Below are 20999 nucleotides of genomic sequence, written 5' to 3' on the forward strand. Positions count from 1 at the left end.
CCCTCCAGGGTCATGCGCGGTATCTCATCAGGCCCGGCTGAGTCACAGCCCCTCCTGTAAATGTGAGCGTGGAACAGGCCTTTCCTGCTTTCCAGCCTCAATATCCTCTCTGACTTTTAAAAATATAAATCAACAGAGGAACAAGAAGGAAGATACAATGTTTAAAAAAAACTGCTGTTTTGCCCACTCCCTTGATTGATGGTGTCTATTGGACGCCATCTTCTCACGAGGCGCTCTGGACTCTCATGGCCTGCGGGGTGCGTCTGCCCTCTGTCTGCAGTGGCTCGCCTGGAACTCATTGCTTTGTGCACCCCCGCAGGTGGCTCAGGAAACCCAGGCAGGGGAATGAAGAGCACTTAGGTTACGGAAGAGAGGAGAGAAAGTGACTTTTCTTCTTTCTTTTTCAGGAGAAAGGTGACAGTGATATTTATGTGTTCATTTATTTGCTTGGCCCTTTTTCTGTTAAATAGATCCAGGGGATACAGGTGCAGGTTTCTTGTATGCGTGCACTGCGTAGTGGTGAAGTCTAGGCTTTGTGTGAACCTGCTACCCACGTAGTGGACATTGTACCCCATAGGTAATTTCTCAGCCCCTCACACCTTCTGGAGTCTCCAGTGCCTGTTATTCCACCTGTGTGTCCCTGTGGGCCCATCGTTTAGCTCCCACTCACTTCTACGTGAGAACATGCAGCAGTTGGTTTTCTGTGTCTGAGTTATTCCACCAAGCGTAATGGCCTCCTGTTTCACCCATGTTGGTGTAACAGACACGATTCCATTCTTTTTCTGGCTGAGTAGTAGTCCATGATGCATAGATGCCGCAGTTTCCTCATCCAGTCCTCTGCTGATGGGCGATCTCCGCTCACTGCAGCCTCCACCTCCTGGGTTAAAGTGATTCTTGTGCCTCAACCTCCTGAGTAGCTGGGATTACAGGTGTGCGCCACCGCGCCTGGCCAAGAGTGATTTTATAGGATGAAGTTTTAGTCCCTTTTCCTAGATGTCACAAATCAGTATGAGCATTTCATTTAGGAAGTCTAGTTGCTCTCTCTCCGTGCATCATTTTTTTTACAAATAGAATGTGGGGTCTGAAACTACAGGATCATTATCAAGTGACAGCAGAATGACAAACTAGAGTGATATTATACATACCATATACATCGGGGACTCCAAAATCGCCCCGCTCATCAGGCACCCTGGCCTGCAGCACCCGTCATTCCAGGGCTGGAACTGGAGAATCTTTTCTCATGAAGCAGCTCTTCCAGTATGTCAGTCTGAGCACTCTCTTTGTGTACAAGGCCAATGAAATTTGACAGCCTTAGCAATTCTGTTTTAATTTGGTCACCTCAGCTGGATTGCAGTGGTGTGATCATAGCTCACTGCAGCTTCCAGCTCCTGGGGTCAAGCCACCCTCCTGACTCAGCCTCCTGAGTAGCTGGAACTGCACGCACGCGCCACCACGCCCGGCTCATTTTTGTATTTTTTGTAGAGACGGGGTTTCACCATGTTGGCCAGGCTGGTCTCGACCTCCAGGCCTCAAGCAATTCTCCAGCTTCAGCCTTCCAAAGTGTTTGGATTACAGGCGAGAGCCACCATGCTGGCCACCATGGTTAGTCTTTAGTTTGGGTTACCACAGGTGGAAAGTAAATCTCAGTAAGTCACTCAGCTCACCATCATTTACTTCTGTAATTTCCATAGATCCTGGGATGGTCCAAAACAGGAGATTTTTGTTTTTGTTGTTTTTAAGTACAAAAACAACATTGGCATATTTTCGTAAAAGCCAATCCTATTTTTAAAATAACTTTGCTTTTTGTTGACTTCAGTTTTTAAAAAATGTAAATCAACAAAAGGTGGCAGGAAGATGATGTAATGTTTGAAAAGAAAAAAACAGTACTTAACATTTCCCGCAATACTCTTTATTGACGATGTTTCTTTGCAAATGAAATAATTGCAGCACCAAATCCCAGTGCTGCCCACAGACCTCTGACGCCGACTCCCAGGCAGGTGGGCCACCAAGGCCCCAGCGGTTGTTTCTTCAGCACCTGCAGCTCCTACGGTGCGACACTCAGGACCACGTCGCGGTAGTGATTGTGAACCAGCATCCCGTTTGCTTTTGTTGTTTGTAAGGAGCACATTCTAAGGAGACCTCTAGTGCCAGGCTAGTGTCCTGGTAAAACAGTAACAGGAACTGGTCTTGATGAGACCTCTTCACCCCGTCCTGCCACTTCTTCCATTTGCTCTGCAACTATTGACCTTAGAAACTGAGGCTTGTCCCTGTTTACAGTGTTGGAAATAACAAAGAGAATCAAAAAACAATCTCTAAGCTTTAGATCTGATGATGTCTTTGATTTCTGATGATTGCAGCCATGGCGAGACCTGCCTCCTGTCCTCTCCCTGGGTCATCTAGAAACTTGAGCCTCAGGCAGCCTACTGTCCCTACACACAGAGAGTCAGTCCTCAAAACCCTGGATGGTGGAGACATCCAGAAGCCAAATGCTACGATGGTGACTACATCCGCTGGGCACCCTGGTGCACACAGCTTTGTGCTAGACGCTTTGCGGACTCTGTCTCACTGAACTTTGAGAATAAGCCCAAGTCAAGTACCGTTGTCTCTGTTTTTCTTGATAACGATATTGAAGTTTCCCAAAGTTAGGAATGTAAGCCAATACTTGGGCAGAGATGGAGGCAGGGTTAACATCAGGTTAGCCGGCCCCAGAGCCCGTGCTTTTCCACCGACTGGCCCATCAAACCCGAGTTCTGGGCAGCAGTGGCATGCGACGTCCCCCAGGTTCAGCACGGGAAAGGGATCCGGTTCCAGCTCACATATCCCGCGAGCAGTCCCACGTTCCTTTCCCAGCCTCTTAATCGGAGACTCTCAGCATCACCAGCATGGGAAACCTGCCCCTCCTGGGTCCATGGTGAACCCGGCGTGGGAGCTGCCTCCAGGCACATAGAAGGGAAGTGAGGCCGCATTCCCACTGCTCTTTCTCTGCCCCCAAGGCTGGACATGCTGGGATCCCCCCACACCCTGTCTGCTGCCCCTCCAGCCTGGCTAGCCCCCTCCTCTTGCTGCCACCTGTGACCTTCCCTGTCCCCCTGCCAGCGCTCTTCGCCCCCGACAGGGAAGCTCCTCCGTCTCCACGGCCCCCCAGGGCCCATCCTCCTGACTCGGTGGCTCCTCCGTGGAAGTCGTGCTGGCCGACCCCCAGGAGCGTAACCCAGATGGCCGCCATCTCCTCTCCCCTCCTCCCTGTCCTCCACCCTCACTGGCCTCCTTGTCCCTTTTCCCTGCATCTCTTGAGGGTTTCCAAACTCATCCCAAACCTTCTCTTCTAGAGTTTGCTTTTCTTCACCACTTCTTCTCTCAGCCTCTGGCCAGCGCTACAGTCTCTTCCTCCCCATCTCCATCTCAGCACGCTGGTCAAGCCCACCCCCTTCTACTTGCCTCCCCCACTTCCAGCCTCTTGCCAGGCCTGTCCCCAAAGCACGCACACTGGACCAGTCACTGCTGCTTAACATCGCTCAGTGGCTTCTGGATCTCAAGACAAACTGACCTCTCTGCACACTGTCTGCGGGGCCTTTCCTGATCCGACCCCCTTCCTGTCACTGACCTCAGTCATACCGATGGCCTGTACATCCTCAGACACCCGAGCTCTTCCAGCCTCTCTACCTGCAACGCGGTGACCCCCTCACGTCACCTCCAGGACCCGCTGCCCAGCTGTGTCCTGTGCATCTTCTCCTGCGGGGAGGGAAAACCTCCGAGGCCTCCAGTGAGGCCAGGTCAGGGCCTCCTGGGGTCTGTGTGTTCAGGCATCTCTACTAAAAATACAAAAATAAATTAGCCGGGCGTGGTGGTGGGCACCTGTAGTCTTAGCTACTCAGGAGGCTGAGGCAGGAGAATGGCGTGAACCCAGGAGGTGGAATTTGCAGTGAGCCAAGATCACGCCACTGCACTCCAGCCTGGGCAACAGAGCGAGACTTTGTCTCAAAAAAAAGTGTGAAACTTTGATATAACAAAAAAAGGAAGCGCAAAACCTCTGGCAAAGCCCACTCTAATTTATAAGGAGCTTTGACGTGTCAATAAGTAAAAGCCACATATTGAAGTAGAAAACTAAAGGCATGCAGGGCAAGTTTACTGCGGAAATGACCCATCAACCTGCAAAATGTACCCCCCTTGAAATCCAAGAAATCCAGAAGAAAAGGATGTATTTTCCCCTGTCCTGTTGGCTAATCATAGTGTAATATGGGCTAGTGTTGTCCCACAAGCTTTAAATTTGTTATTTAATTTAATGCAACTCTTACGGGCAGGTGTTGTGTTATATGTGTTTTATGAATTAGTAAATCAAGGCTCAGCGATGTTAAGTAATTTGTCCAGAGTCACACCCCAGTGAGCGCTGCTGGGTGCCATCGAGAGTGTGAGTGGGGTCAGCCACACGGTCATTTGGTAACTGAAGTATCAATGCTCTGACCTTACCTTTTTAATACCCACATTTATCTTACTGGAAAAAAATCGTGTGAGTGTGCAGATGTAACTATTAGGATATTGATCACAGTGTTATTTATAAAAGCAGCATTTCGGCCAGGCGTGATGGCTCACGCCTGTAATCCCAACACTTTGGGAGGCTGAGGTAGGAGGACTGCTTGAGCCAGAAGTTCAAGACCTGCACGGGCAATGTAGTGAGACCCCCATCTCTATAAAAAATACAAAAATGAACCAGGCATCGTGGCACCTACCTGTGGTCCTAGCTACTCAAGGGTGAGGTGGGAGGATCACTTGAGCCCAGGAGGTTGAGGCTGCAGTGGGTCATGATCTGGCATCTATACTCTAGCCTGGGCAACGGAGCAAGACCCTATCTCAAAAATAAATAAATAAAAAATTTAAAAGTAGGAACATTTTGATGATAATTTGAATATCTCTCAGTGGGGAAGTTGTTTAAAAGAGTTGTGTACATTTGTGTAATGGAAGTACTGTGCTGGCATTGGGAATGATATGGTCAGTACATACCTAGTGACATGAACGATGTTCACGGTGCGTTATTTAGTTAAAGGAGCTGAGAAATATAGTCACATATTATCTAGTTCAGAATCAATAAGAGAAGTGTGGACATAGAGAACAATGCCTGGGTTCGTATACCAAAATATCACCAGCGAGTTAGCTTTTTAAATGCAATTAAAACATGTTTGTTCTAATATTCTCTACATTGAGTGTGTTTTGTCTGTGTGATAAAGGAATAAAGCATGTTTTCTTCACCTGTCTGAAAGCATGAACTTGTAAGGAAAGGAGCAGCGGCTCTAGGTAGCTGTGACTGAGGCAGCAGACAGATCTGCACTGTGGTCGGACCGCTCCAAAGCTGGCAGCTCGTGCAGCAGCGTTTCGGGGCTGCACACCAGTATGGTTTGCAGTGATACCATTTTCTTCTTGTTCTTCCAGGTGCTGTTAAGCCAAGTGCACCGGCTGAGAGCATTGGACTTGCTTGGAAGATTTTTGGACCTGGGTCCCTGGGCAGTGAGCCTGGTACGTGCCTTCCTCATTAACCTGGGGGCTGAGGGAGGTGGGACAGAAATTAGGCTCTGTGTTTCAGTCTGTGCACGTATTTCATGATCCAGAGCCACCCGCAGCCGTGAGACCCAGGGCGAGTGTGTCCGCCGTGGTGGTGTCCTGTCGATCCTCAGGCCCTCAAGGAGCCCACTCTGTACCCGTGCAGCCTGCAGTGCTGCCTGGCGTTTGGGGTTCTGGGGTTGTCGCCCCTCTGTACGTCCGATGTTAGACATAGGCGTGAGCGTGTTGGCTTGTCACCTTTTCCTGAGCGGCCGCCCAGCGCTGGGGAGGAGCAGGGCGTCCCTGAGCCTGACGCAGCGCCCGCCACGTGCTGCTGCTTCCCCCAGGAGGAGTCTGGATCCTCAGCACTGTCTGCTCACCGTCATGGCAGGCACAATTCGGAAACGCTCGTCTGGTTCCTCATCCTATAGCAGAGTAGTGATGGCCACTAAAAGAAAAGCCTGGCAGAGGCAGGATCAAGAAGCGACACGTGCTTAACAAATAACTCACGGGGAAAGTTAAAGGAGGCTGAGAGGGAGCTGCAGAGTCAAGGAAACTCGAGAGACCTACGACCAGTTGCCGTGTACAGTAAACCTTACTTGGTTCTGTTGAAGTTCCAAAAATGAATACTCATAAAACAATCAGAAATTTTATAGGAGCTGGATTTATATGTTATTCAAGAATCACTGTTCGTTTTTATTGGGTGTGGTAATGGTACTGGATCGTGTTTTCATAAAAGAGACCTAATTTTTTAGAGATAGACACTAAATATTCACCAGTGAAATCACATGACATCTGAGCCTTAACTTACTGTCCTTGGGAGTGGCGCAGTGGGGCGGTGGGTGCGCAGCCGCTGTCACGGAAGCTGGGTGGTGAGTACCTGGGGTCTGGTGTATTTATTTGCATCATATAATGTTGACAAAGAGTGGTAATTGATAGTCCAGCACCGAAGGAGGAGAGAAAACATCCAAAACTAGGAAGAATCATTCAGCACTCACCACTGGGCCATTTTCACTCCAGGTGCCTGAGGCCACAAATAGCTTGTAACAGAGTCGGGGCTTGAGTGATCGGAGGAGGCTGGTGTGACTCGGTCACTCGGTGTGTGCGTGGTGGTGTCACTCTGCCATCCTGGAGAGGCCTGCGTGGTATTGCTGGCACTCAAAGAAGACAGGAAGCATGTATTCATAACATTTTAGAAAGAGGTTCATGTTTAAGATTAATATTTTAAAACTAATTTCTTCCCTTTAAAGAGTTAGGCTTCTGCTCATTGGCAATTTTGCTAACACATGAACCAAGGCTGGATAAATGAGGTATTTTCACAGGTACAGATTTTGCCTCTCAGGTGAGGGCCCAGGCACCTGAACCAGAGAAACTGCTCTTTCCTTGTTAAATGTGGCCTTTCATGGGGAAGGAACCCAGGCCTGGGTCCCAGCACCACTTCCTGTCTTGGTTGTAGGGGACCTCACTTATTGGAAAGGGATACCTTTGGAATATCTGTGAAATTCCAGCAGCTTTGAGATGAGGACGCAGCAGAAACCGCTGACTGTCGAGTGCAGCCATACTTGGCCAGGCATCCTCCACGCGGCAGTGCCCTCCACACTGTCCCTCCCCTGCCTCTGAGGGCAGAGTCCCCTGAGAATGACACGCGACCAGAACCGGGCGCCAGCGAGCCCCTGGGCGACCCCTCCTCCTCCTCCCTGCCTTTCCCAGGGCAGGCGTCCTTCTCCCAAGGTGTATCTGAAGCTCTGATGTGAGTGTTGAGCGAGCTGGCCACACCGTCACGGAGAAGTGGCCGTGGCTCGTACGTGAACAGCACAGTGAAGGCGCCCGATGCCATGCTGCTGAGAGCCGACGGGGCCACCGAGGGCAGGCGAGGGCCCCAGGCGCAAGCAGCCTGCGCCTCCACAAGGAAAAGCTGCGGCCCGATTAACTCCAGTCTCCTGACACCAGTCAAGGCTAGCAGTACGTGGCAGCTTCTAGGAGTAAATCAGAGATGAATAAATCTGGAGGAAACCCCTCTTTACTTTAAGTGAGGCCCATTCATTCCTGTTGCGTTTCCCATATGTGCTGAAGATAACACTGCAGCTGGTCCCGCGTGGCACCCCTGCCGCTGCCCGTTCCCTCGCTGCGGCACAGGCAGAGCCCTGGCGCGCTGACGCCCTCCCTCTCCCCCAGGCCTTGTCCGTCGGCATCTTCCCCTACGTGCTGAAGCTGCTCCAGAGCTCGGCCCGAGAGCTGCGGCCACTTCTCGTTTTCATCTGGGCCAAGATCCTCGCAGTGGACAGCGTGAGTATCCCTGCCCTCCTCCCCAGGGTGGTGTGAACCCGCCGGCCCTTCTGGGAATGCCGAGCCCTGTGCTTCCGGCCTGCCCTTTCTCCAGCCTCGCTCCCTCTCCAGGCGCCACAGCCATTCCTGTCCTCTCTTCCGGGGTAAAGTGGGACACGCCCCACCTCGGCAGCCACCTCTGGGTCATGGGGGCTGTCACCTACCTGTCCTGTCCCTGGCCTTCCCCAGGTGCCCTGTGCTCAGTTTGCCCGCCCCCCACCGTCCTGTCCCTGGCCTTCCCTTGGTACCCTGCACTAAGTCCCTCTACTTGTCCTGTCCCTGTCTTTCCCCTGGTGCCCTGCGCTCAGTTTTCCCCTCCGCCTGTCCTGTCCCTGGCCTTCCCCCGGTGCCCTGTGCTCTGTCTCCCCCGCCCCCCGGCTTGTCCTGTCCCTGGCCTTCCCCCGGTGCCCTGTGCTCTGTCTCCCCCGCCCCCTGGCTTGTCCTGTCCCTGGCCTTCCCCCGGTGCCCTGTGCTCTGTCTCCCCCGCCCCCCGGCTTGTCCTGTCCCCGGCCTTCCCCTGGTGCCCTGTGCTCAGTTCCCCCCAACCCCCCGCCCACCGTTCTGTCCCTGGCCTTCCCCTGGTGCCCTGCACTCTGTCCCCCCCGGCCTGTCTTGTCCTGGCCTTCCCTTGGTGCCCTGTGCTCTGTCCCCCACACCTGTCCTGTCCTTGGCCTTCCCCTGGTGCCCTGTGCTCTGTCCCCCACACCTGTCCTGTCCTTGGCCTTCCCCTGGTGCCTTGTGCTCTGTCCCCCCCCCCCGGCCTGTCCTGTCCCCAGCCTTCCCCTGGTGCCCTGTGCTCTGTCCCCCCTGCCTGTCCTGTCCCTGGCCTTCCCCTGGTGCCTTGTACTCTGTCCCCCTGCCTATGTCTGACCCCCCCATAAGGCTGCCCCCATGCTCCTGACCCTGGCTGGAAACAGCCCCACCATGGCAGTGAACTTGGCCTCTGCCTCGCCCAGACCCCACATCGGCTCCTCCTGTGCCCACCATTGCATTTCTCCCCCTCTTCAACCCTGAACAGGTGGTCTGGGCCAGGCCCCGAGGTGTTAGGGGCCACCCCCTTACATGGGGCTGCCCGACTCTGCCCTCTTTGATGGGCATCAGCCCTGGCCCTGCAGCCACATGTTCACCCCTCAATCATCTAGGCCAGGGACCCATATTTAGCTATGTTAAGAGAGACACAAGGTCAGCTGTCCCTGTCCCCAGCGGCTCATGCTTGGGTGCGGGCGAGGGTTGCAGGTGACACCAGCCCTGTTGTGAGGCAGGGTCACCTCCTGTAGGAGCTACCAGAGAGATGGGTCAGAGGAGGGGGGCTGAGAAGTCCTGTGGGCGGGACCCGGCCTATGCTGAACTGGAAATGCCAGGAAGGGCCTTGAGAGGGTAGATGTCAGGCAGGGGTCCAAACATGGAGGTGGCAGGGCCGGCTGGGAAGACGTTTAGAGGAGGGCAGGCCACTCCGCGCCCCGTGCGGCCTCTGTGCAGGGACACGCAGGGAGGCCCCATCCAGGCGGAGGGTACACAGTTCCAGGTAGACACAGCTGAACATCATTTAGCAGGTGGAGGATTATTAGAGATTTTGGAACAAAGACATCAAAAGAATGAAGCTGTGGTTTATGAACATTGCCTGGCCTGGGAGTCAAGTGGATTGTGGGGCAACACGGGGTGGGGGCATTTTCCTCCAGGTGCATGGGCGGAGGAGGTCGGGCTGCAGGGCTAGGAGGGTGGCAGAGAGGGTGGCGGCACCAAGCCTGGGTGGGGAGAGCGACTCGGGCTGGAGCCTGTGTGGCCGGCCAGGGCTCAGGGAGCCTTCCAGAGACAACTGGTCAGGAGCCCTGTGCGGCCTGGGAGCAGGGCTGGCCCGAGGCCAAGACTGGGGGACCTTGTCCACCCAGTGGTGATGGCAGACGAGACCCTCGAAGGAAAATGTGGCAGGCTCGGCTGCGGGAGAGCGCTGGAAAGCTCCTCGTGTGGCACAGTGGAGAGGAGAGCAGTACCGAGTGGTGCACAGGGTCTGGGAAGGGCCCATTTACAGAACGTGAAGATTCTGGAACAAAGGGTGTGTGCTGGGAATGGAGTTGGGGGATATGTTGCCCTCTGCAGAGTTGTTGGGGGACAAAGGTGTCCCAAAGATGTCTTTGCCTTTAGCTGTCCATGTGCAGAGGGACACGTGTGTGATACAGAGGTGGGATCGGAGCCAGGCTGGCAGGGAGCCCCAGGAAGAAGCCAAGCCAGTCTTGCTCTATGGCCGCTGCCCTGGGTGAGGAGAGCGGGACCGAGGAGCCGGCATCTGGGCAAGGCTGGCTTTGCTCCCTGCTTGGTTTTGAAGCAAACCAACCCCAGCAGCTCATTAGAAGGCCTGTAAGAGCAGGTCCACATTCCCCCCTGGACTTCAGCCAGCTGCTGGGTGCATGTGTGTGCCGGGGTGGTGATGTGTACAGGCACTTGGGTGTGCGTGTGTGTGGCGCCCTGTCCAGCGGCTTTCATATGCAAAGTCTCTTAATTCCTATATCCCCTGTGAAGTCATCATGAATTTGCATCCTATTTACTGGTGAGGCACCGCCCACAGGAGGGAGCAGGGGTCACGTAGCTACCTTGCTGGGCCCCTGCCTGGGTCTGGAGCTCCTTGCCCACACAGGGAAAGGGAGGGTTTAGCACAGTCACAGAGCAGGTATGGGAGAATGCCAAGACCACCTTGGAGAAGCCATGACTTGGAGCTGGGAAAGGCCACCCTTTCCTTTTCTGTGAGGCAGGTGAGGGGAGAGTGGACGGAGCTTACAGCCCCCGGGTCTCCTGCCTGCCGCCGTGGCACTCCCTGGGCCAGATTCTATCAGCTCCTCCGTCCAGTCACTGGCACTGAGACCCGGCCTCATCCTTAGCCCTGTTGGCCATGCTGCACCAGCCACCAGGACCTGCTGTGCTTGCTGAAGCTGCCACGCTGGGCTTTGTTCAGCCAAATTTACTGCCCATGCTGTGCAGGCACTGGTAGGCACCCCGAGCTGCACTGCACGCTCTCATCCATCAGCCCTGCACACCCCACACAAAGCCACTGCTGTGTCCCCCACCCACAGCCCCTGCTGACTCAGGTCCAGCCCAGGCCATCAGGTCCCCAACTGTGCTGCCCACGGACCCCTGGGCCCCTGCTCAGCCCCTCTGCTCTCCGCACCCAGCCCTGACCATAGCCTCCCCACACCCCAAGTGCTCACCTAGGACTTTGGTGTGGCAACAAAAGCAGGGGAGGGGGGAGGCCGCCGCCGAAGCAGGGGAGGGGGGAGGTCGCCGCCGAAGCGGGGGTGGGGGGAGGCGGCAAAGGCTTCCACCTTGGAGGCGTGTGTCGATCCCACCCGGCAGCAGTGTTGCCCTCTTGCTAGTTCCACTGATTGTTGTGGATTCCCTGGGATTTTCTGCTAGTTCGCCGGTTCTTGCAGATGCCCTAGGATTTTGTGTATACGCTCTCTCCGAGAAGCAGCCTCCGGCCCCTCTTCCGGTTCCGGGATCTCTCACTCTTTTCCTGGGCCTGGGGCACTGACCATGGCTCTGCCAGCTGCCATGCTTGCCATCTCTGCTCCTGATTTCCTGAGCTGGATGCCAGGAGCTGCTTCTCCTCCTCTCAGCGCAGCTGAGGCTGACCTTGACCTCACTTCAACCTTGAACCCTCCTGGGCCCAGTGCTGTGGACCTGGCTGTGACCAGGGAACACCCCAAAACGGTGACCGGAACACCATACATTTCAGCAAAATATTTTCCCTGCCACCCATTAAACTACGGATAAAGAATGACTGCTTTGAAAGATTGGCTAAAGCACTGGATTTAAGAGTTAAAAGCTTGAGTTTGATCCCATCACCGCATTTGCTCTGACAAGTCATTTTCACTTCCTTGGCCATGATTTGCCTCTGTAAAATCATGGCAGTGATCCTTAGGCCGTCTGCCTCCAGCCGCAGTTCCAGAGCTCAGAACCAGGATGTGGAAAACTGCTGTGTAAATGATAGAGGAACAGGACCAGGAAGGGGCACCACGTAAATCTCACATCTCTCCTGCCTGCCTCTGTTACACTAAAACCTTTTCTTGCTAAACTGAAAGCTTAGCTTTGTGAGTCAGAAAGCAAGAGGTTTGGATCATTTCTATTTTATTCTTCTTCAGATTCACCGAAGAGTCCCATTATGTAAACAAAGGGTGTTTGGCAGGAAGTCATTTTGAAACATGGTTTCTCTCCTACCCCAGTGTCTTCAGTCATCTACATGGACACACTTAGAAATGTCTTGGCACCTGGCCATGGATGGAGGACCATGTGTAGAGGCTCCCAGATGCACAAAACAGTGACCTTCATGTGACACAAAGCCCAGGGTGAAGGGACAGGAGATGCCGTCCACATGCAGGGGTCTAGGATGATGGCTGCCTGAGCCTGCTCCCCATCCCTGCCCCAGCCCCTCCAGTGCTGCAGGAATGTGTCTAAGCCAACTTTGATTCTCAGACTTCGTGTTTTTAGTATCTTTTAGGACCTGGGAATTGATGATGTCTTTATTTTCAGTCTCGGGGTGGCTCTTGGTGAAAGGGGACCGCCTTCGTCGTGACGTTCTCGCTGCATCCACAGCCCATCATCATGTTGCGGTGCAGGGCGTCTTGTTCAAAACTGGCTCTTGGTCCCGTTGATCTCCCAGGGCCTGTTACTTTCGAGTGCCCCAAATGGCAGAACGTGGCCGTGAGCACAGAGGCTGCAGCGCGCCTTCGTTTTACACCCTGCTCCAGGCAGATACCAGGGCCTCAGGTTTCATATTCATGATGCTGAAGGGTTATCTGCTCAGTACTGCTTGGGGAGCTGTTCCCACAGCCAGCTGGGCATGCCCTTGCCTGCAGTGTTCTTGTAACTGCCTGCAGGCACCACAGGCCTTCCTGTGAATTAATTTCTTAACCAGCTTGTTGCACCTGCATATTTAAAAGCAATCATTCCACTGAGGAGCATTTTGAAGTGTTTCTGGTAGAAACTGAGCCTCATCTACCTCACCTGTCTCGCCCTTCCTTCCATCATTACCCTGGCGATAACTTCTCAGAGATGAAGGTTCCCTGTGTTTTTGAGGGGTCGTTCCTCCACTCCCTTCCCCTCCCCACATCTGGCTATGGATGTTGCTGAGGGTCCTCCGGAGCTCCACCCCTACCCCCCAGGATGTGTGCGCCCCGCACAATGTGTGCATGCCCCTCTGTGTTGCTGGTGGTCCTTCGGAGTTCCGCCCCTGCATGATGTCTGCGCCCCCGCCTCGTGTTGCTGGTGGTCCTGCGGAGCTCCACACACCATGATGTCTGCTCCGCCCCTTCCTTGTATGCTGGTGGTCCTCCGGTGCTCCGCCCCCGCATGATGAGTGCCTCCTGCAGCCCCCCGCGGTCCCCGTGACTCCTGGGGCTTGCCCTTGTGCAGATCGGGGTGCACATGGTGTACAGACAGGTCCACTTCTAAAGATCACAGAACCTGCTCAGAGGTTCAGAGGTGCAGACAGAGGCCAGCCAGTCTCCCAGTGTTCTCAGCATCCCTCTGCTGCCGCCAGCTGGCCCTCAGGGCACACTTAAGAGTTTGAGAAGGATGCGAGCCCACTCAGGCTGGGCTCAGCAGATGGGCGAGCCTGGGACCCCCTCATTTCTCAAGCACCTGCAGGGCACATCCTGTGTCCCATTATGCCAGAAGCTCTGAGGGATTCAGGGGGAGGCCTTAAAGAAGGTGGACTCAGGCAGAAGAAAAGACGGAAGAACACCGTGTGCCATGGGGGAGAGGTGTGTGCCGTTTGCGTGAGACAGAGCAGGGCACAGTGGGGACACTGATCTGACAGAGATGGCACCGCCCAGGACAAGGAGCACCAAGGGGAGCACATGAAGAAAGCTGTCTCTCCAGGATTCTCCCAGGACTCTGATCCCAGAGGGCCTCCCCCAGGATCACTCCCCATGCCAGGTTACACTGCACTGCACACCACCAGCCGGAAATTACCAGGCAGGTAAAGAGAATCTGGAAAGTGTGAACCATCATGAAGAAAAGGAAACCAACCCATTAAACCCACTCGGAACCACTGCAGATGGTGTAATTAGCAGGCCGGGACATTAAAATATTACAAGTCTATTCCACATACTCAAAAAGTTAAATCGAGACATGGAAAATATAAAAAGAACCCAACTTAAATTTCTAGAGATGAAAATGGCAATATGTGATGGGAAAAAATATAGTTGTTGGGATTAACAACCAGTTAAGCATTGCAGGAAAAAGCAGTAAACGGTTAGGCACGGGGCTCACATCTATAATCTCAGCACTTTTGGAGGCTGAGGCAGACAGACGACTCACGTCCAGGATTTCAAGACCAGGCTGAGGACCATGGTGAAACCTCGACTCTACATGAAAAAATACAAAACTCAGCCATGCATGGTGGCGCTTGCCTGTAGGCCCAGCCGTTCATAAGGCTGAGGTGGGAGAATCGGTTGAGCCCGGGAGGTCGAGCCTGCAAAGAGCCATGACTGTGCCATGGCACTTCAGCCTGGGGAACAGAGTGAGGCCCTGCTTCAGAGAAAGAAAGAAAATAGCAATAGAAACTAACAAAAATGAAGCACGGTAAGAAAAGAAAAAAGAAAAATTTTAATTAAAGGAATATCATTCCATTGTGGGACAACTGCAAGTGACATAACATACTGTTTGGGGGTCCATAAAGGAGGCTGGGAGAAAAAGTATTTGAAGAAACAATAGCTAAAATTTTTTGAATTTGATGAAATTATAAACCCACAGATCACAAAGCTTAGCAAACCCTAAGCACAGGAAAACTACACGAAGGCTTATCACAATCAAATTGCTTGAAAAACAGTGATAAATTCAAAAGTCTAAAGGCAGCCAGTAAAAAGCTAGTAAGGCGCAAAGGTGAGAATGACAGCAGGTTTCTTCTTGCAGATTTCCTACAGATGGAAAAGGCAGACAGTGGAACAGCATCTTTAAAGCAGAGAAAGGGAAAAAACCGTCAACCTAGAATTCTATACCCACTGAAAATATATTTGCAAATGGAGGCAAAATAAAGACTTTTGAAGACACACAAAAGATGAAAACTCATCCCTGGCAGACCCACACTACAAGAAACGTGAAGTCCTTTAGGCTTGAGGAGAATTACTCTTCAGAGGGAAACACGGTTCTACACAAAGGAATTAAAAGCACCAGAAATGAGTACTATGTGGATAAATATGGGATTTCTTTCTTTTTATTTAGATCTTCTTTGAAAGATAATTTTTTAAGCAAAATAATAAGTGTACTATGAATTTTTTTTCAATAAGCCTTTTGCACTCTTAATTTTTTTTCCTTAAGAGACAAGGTAGGCCGGGTGCAGTGGCTCATGCCTGTAATCCCAGCACTTTGGGAGGCTGAGGCGGGCGGATCACAAGGTCAGGAGATGGAGACCACGGTGAAACCCCGTCTCTACTAAAAATACGAAAAAAATTAGCCAGGCGCAGTGGCAGGCGCCTGTAGTCCCAGCTACTCAGGAGGCTGAGACAGGAGAATGGCATGATCCCGGGAGGCGGAGCTTGCAGTGAGCCGAGATCGCACCACTGCACTCCAGCCTGGGAAAGAGAGTGAGACTCCATCTCAAAAAAAAATAAAAATAAAAATAAAAAAGAGACAAGGTCTCATTCTGTTGCGTAGGCCTGATCACAGCTCACTGTAAGCTCAGACTCCCTTGCTTAAGCCATCCTCTTGCCTCAGCCTCCCGAGTAGCCGGGATCACAGGCACAAGCCACGGCACCCCACAAAATGCATAACATTTGTAAGAGCAAAATGTGTGCTAATAGTAGCAAAAAGATGGGGAGGAGAGAGAATGAAGAAATACTATTGTAAGATTCTTGGACTTTGTTTGAAGTGGTCTTATATCACCTGCCTGAAGACAAACTGCAGTAGTCCATAAACCCTAAAGCTGCCAGATTTTAAAAAGAATTACAGTTAATTAGCTGACAACATAGATGATATGAAATCATAGATATAGACAACACGAAAGGAAAAAGATAACCAGAGTAGATGCAACAAATAGCAAAAGGCGGGATGATGGATGGACACCTAATCCTGCCCGTACTGCGGAGTGGAGACTGAACACTGCAATGAGAAGGCAAAGGCCGCCAGGTTGAAGAGCAAGAAAAAACCATACGATGGCTACGAGCAATGTACTTTTGGCATAAAGACAAGAGTAAATTAAAGGTAAAAGGATGGGAAAATCTCTGCCATGAAGGCACTAAGCACAGGAAGGCTGCAGGGCCTATATTAACATCAGACAGAGGAGGTTTGGGAGCAGAGAATGTTGCTAGCAATACAGTCAGACATTTCATAATGCTACAGAAGTCCATTCATCATTCATCAAGAGAATGTCGCAGTCCTAAATGTCTATCCACCTAATAACAGTTTCAGAATACATCCAACAAAACTGATGGAACTGCGAGGAGAAATAGATAAATCCGTAATTACATTTGGAGATTTCAGTGCTCCTTTCCCAGTGACAAGTAACAAGCCGAAGAGAAATCAGTAAGAATAGCAGAGACTTGAGCAGCACTCTCCAGCAGCTGAGCCCTGACGTTTATAGAACATGCCACACAGCAGCCACGGAGTACACAGAGCCTCTGCCGGCATACGCCAGACCCTTGGCCAAATAAACCTCAACAAATGTAAAGAACTGAAGTCTTACAGGCGTGTTCTACAGCCACGGTGGAGTCAAACTCAAATCAGTAATAGGTAATAGGAATGTCTCTAAGCACTTAGAAACAGAAACTTTTAGATAAATAAATGATTTTCATTTTATTCCATAACATTGTAAGTAAATTATATTAATATATATATGCTTAATACAAAATAGAATAAAAACATGTAATATTAAGATACATAGATATTATAAATCACGGATAACAAAGATTTACATAAAATATTACTATAAGTATGTATATATCATACATAATATAATGTACGTATAGTTATAAATAGTTGCATTAAATAAATCCATTATATAAACATGTATATTGAGATGTAAAATAAATCGGTTGAGTATACATGGACCCAGCTCTGAGCAGTGCTGAGAGGGGAATGTGTAGCAGCTGCTAGACGATGCGTTGGAAAAGAAGGACGGTCTCCAACCTGAGACCTCAGCTTCCACCTTAAGAGAGCAGCCTGAGTGGAGTAAACCCAAAGCTGCTGGCCAAAGGAAATAATACAGATCAGACTGGAGACTAATACAAAAGAAAACAGTGAAACATCAAAATCTGTTGAACAAAACATGTTTTTTTTAAACAGATGAATAAAACAGTGAAACATCACCCTGACTGTTAAGGAGACAAAGACACAGATTCCAGCATCAGGAATGAGAGAGGTGACATCGTTAAAGATTCTCGGGATATCAAAAGGATGATAAGCAAATATCATGAGCAATTTGATGGGAGAACTTTTGATAACTTTGATTCCTTGCATGACACACACGACTCACTCAAGAAGAACTCGTTAATGTGAATAGCACTCTACTTTTTTTTTTTTTTAGAGACTGGATCTCACCACATCACCCAGACTAGTTTCGAGCTTCTGGGCTCAAGCAATGCTTCCATCTTGGCCTCCCAAAGTGCTGGGATTACAGCAGGAGTCACTGTGCCTGTCACTACAAATGGAATTTGTAGTGAAAACTTTTACTCCAAAGAAAACTGCAGGTCCCGGTGACTCCACCAGTGGATTTTACTGAACATTAAGGAAGGCATATTTGGATGACATCTCAGCACTTTCCCATATCATCCTGTGAGGGCAGCATTACCTGACACCAATGCTTAGACACACATTACAAGAAAAGAAAACTACAGACCAGTATTCTCTTGAACATAGGTACAAAAATGCCAAATAGAATTTTTGCAAATTAAATTCAATGCTATATAAAAACAATAAAACATAATCTAGTGGGATTTATTTCAGGAATGTAAACCTGTTTAAGGATTGAAAAGTCAATGGATGCCTCTTCAGATTATTAAAGAATTATTTTTAGAGAGAGAAAAGTCCGTGTAATTTACCATATTAAAAAAAGATAAAAACCATATTACCATCTCAAGAGATGCAAAGTATTTTAACAAAATCTGAGATCCACTTCTGATTAAAAAAAAAAAAAAAACTCCCTGCAAACTCCTAATAGAAGGGAACTTCGTCTACCTGACAAACAGCATCTCCAAAAATTTACAGCCAACACCATACAATGGTGAAAGACTGAATGCAAGATCAAGCCATCTGTTCTTGTCACATCCCTCGACATTGTACTGGAAGTTCTAGGTAGTAGAGTGAGTCAAGGAAAAAAAGGCTTTCAGATTCAAAAGGACGAGGTTTAACTGTATTTTCAAACAGCATGATTGTCTATGTGGAAAATCCGGTTTAATCTATTTTAAAATGTTACTAGAAAAAGTTTAGTAAGTTTACAGGTTATAAGATCAATATACAAAATTCAATTTATGTATATACACTAGCAATCAACAATTAGAAGTTGAAATTAAAATAGAGAACATTTACAATACCACTAAAAAAAAAGAATACTTAGGGATACATTCTGACAAAAGGTAGGCAAGATCTGTACACCGAAACTGCAAACCATTGTGAAAAGAAATGAAGGAAGACCTAAATAAATGAAGAGATCATCCATTATCATGATTTCTGCTTCTGAGATCCACACGGAAATACAAAGGACCTACAGTAGGCAAAAGAACTTGGAAAAAGAAAAACACAGTTGAAGGACATACTACCTGATTCCAAGAGTGACTATAAATCCACAGTACTCAAGACCGGAAATAGCATCAAATGAACAAACAGATAATGGAACAGGAAGAAAGTCAGGAAATAGACCCATACATATAAACACCTGCCCTGTGATGACATGGAGAGAATGAAAAGGCCAGACACAGACTGGGAAAATATTGACAAATCGTTTTTCTGTTACAAACTAGTGGCAAGAGAATAGAAAGAACTCTCAAAACTCAATATGAAAACAAACACAAGCAGACAAAGAAAAGTGGGCAAACGTTTTGAGTAGACGCTTCACCAAAGACGTACAAATGGCAAATAAGCACATGAAACAATGCTGAGTATCATTAGTCACCAGAGAAATGCGAACTGCACCTACAGTTATCTACCATTGCACACCAAGTAGATGCCTAAGAAGCTGATGCCGTCAAGTGTTGGCAAGGCCGTGGAGGAACTGGAACCCTCGTATGCTGCCGAGGGCAGTGCAAAGCATGCACTACCACTTTGCAAAATTATTTCACAGTTTCTTATAAAGATTAGCACACACTCAGCATACAATCCAGCCATTCCATTCCTAGGTATTCCCCAGGAGAAATGGAAGCATGTCCCCACAAAGGCTTGTACCTGAATGTTCCTAGCAGCTTTATTTATAATGGCCTAAAATCTGGGAATAGCCTAAATGTACATTAACAAGTGGATGAATAAGCAAACTGCAATCTCTCCATGCAATGAAATCCTACTCAACAATAAAAAAGCATGAACCGATCTCAAAATACTTAGACTGAGTGAAAGAGTATGGTTCCATTCATTTAAAACTCGAGAAAATGCAAACTGTAGTCACAGAAAGGAGATGAGCTGCTGCTCGGGACACGTGAGGGTGGGGGCACAGGGGGAGAAGAAAACGTCCAGGGGGCCAGACCCCACCTAGATTGTGGCAGTAGCTTCACAGGTGTAGACGTACGTCCAAAATGGTCAGATTCCGTACTTCAAATTTATATGTTGCTTATACCACAATGAGGCTGCTAAAAAATTCTAATTGTGGGGCAGTCTGCAAAGAACTGTACTGTTCCCTTCTAGGTTTTATTTTATTTTTTTATTTTTTCTGAGATGGAGTCTTGCTCTGTTGCCCAGGCTGGAGCACAGTAGTACGATCTCTGCTCACTGCAACTTCCACCTCCCGGGTTCAAGCAATTCTCCTTCCTCAGCCTCCCGAGTAGCTGAGACTACAGGCGCCTGCCACCAAGCCCGGCTAATTTTTATATTTTTGGTAGACGAGGTTTCCCATGTTGGCCAGGCTGGTCTCAATCTCCCAACCTCAAGTGATCCTCCCGCCTCACTCTCCAAAGTGCTGGGATTACAGGCATGAGCCACCACACCCGCCTCCCCCGCTCTAGATTTTTAATTCAAGAAATGCCCCCAAAAATGTGGGGGGATTTATTCTCAAGCCTAATGATGTATATCAGCTAAGTGCAGTTCCTGGTTGGATCCTGGATCAAAAACCAGAGGCTCACAGAGGACGATTGTGAACAATCAGGAGGAGTTTGACTCTGGACCGTGAGTCAGGTGGGAGGATCGGGAGGAGTTTGACTCTGGACTGTGAGTCAGGCAGGAGGATCCGGAGTTTGACTCTGGACCGCGAGTCAGGCGGGAGGATCCGGAGGAGTTTGACTCTGGACCGCGTGTCAGACGGGAGGACTGTGTGGCTGTCATGTGTCTGGAGTGTGATCATGGCTTTGCGCTCATAGAAGCAAGCGTCCTTTTCCTCAGGAATATTTCTGGGCAAAGCGTCATGCTATCTGCATCTTTCACACAGTGCAGAAAAACACAGGGGATGGGGGAGCAGAAAGCAAACATGGCAGAGTATTTTTTGAAATTGTCCTTAGGGTCATGTGATGGGACCAGAGCTGAAAGAGCAGCAGAACTTGGCGATGAGAAAGTCCAGGAGATGTGGCCACAGCTGTCCCCCGCTGGTCACACTTTGCGAGGATGGTAGCAGTGGTTGTTTTCATAAGTTCCTCAAGCCTGCTGTTATCATTTGTCTATCTGCTAATTAGCAAGATTAGGAAGGGGAGAGTTAATTAAGGACTCCCGTAGGCAAGGTTCCAGTTAATTGAGGGTTTTTCATAGATAAAATTAATACTCAGTCCAGGCTGACCTTCTGAGTTACAGTTAATAAAGTTGTGTTTATGGTACCACCAGGGAACTCCAAGGGTGTAATGTCAGTGGATCTGGAAAGACACTCTGTGACGGTGTTCATGAAGTAAATCTGGATTGGGATATTCAAAGAGGCTTCCCCCTAGGAACAGGCTGCTGTGGTCCCTGGAAAGAACCCGCGCTATGAGGAAAAGGCATATGAGAGAGTCTTAGAATTTTGTTTCTGCAGCCCCCACGTCTGTGCC

General features: G+C 49.8%; 1 protein-coding gene across 6 annotated transcripts in view; it reads left to right on the top strand.

Moving 5' to 3' along the window:
- RPTOR (regulatory associated protein of MTOR complex 1) overlaps positions 1-20999 on the top strand; it is a 418470-nt gene that overhangs the window by 304289 nt on the left and 93182 nt on the right. For all 6 annotated transcript variants that reach the window (XR_012426322.1, XM_005585210.5, XM_065532458.2 and 3 more), the window contains 2 exons: positions 5425-5508; positions 7708-7818. Coding sequence is in view for 5 of the 6 variants with exons in the window: in XM_005585210.5 (XP_005585267.1) it covers positions 5425-5508; positions 7708-7818 (195 nt within the window). In the remaining variant the exon portion in view is untranslated. The remainder of the gene's footprint in view (positions 1-5424; positions 5509-7707; positions 7819-20999) is intronic.

Source organism: Macaca fascicularis, chromosome 16 (genome assembly GCF_037993035.2).
Source record: "Macaca fascicularis isolate 582-1 chromosome 16, T2T-MFA8v1.1".
Classification (NCBI taxonomy): Eukaryota; Metazoa; Chordata; class Mammalia; order Primates; family Cercopithecidae; genus Macaca; species Macaca fascicularis.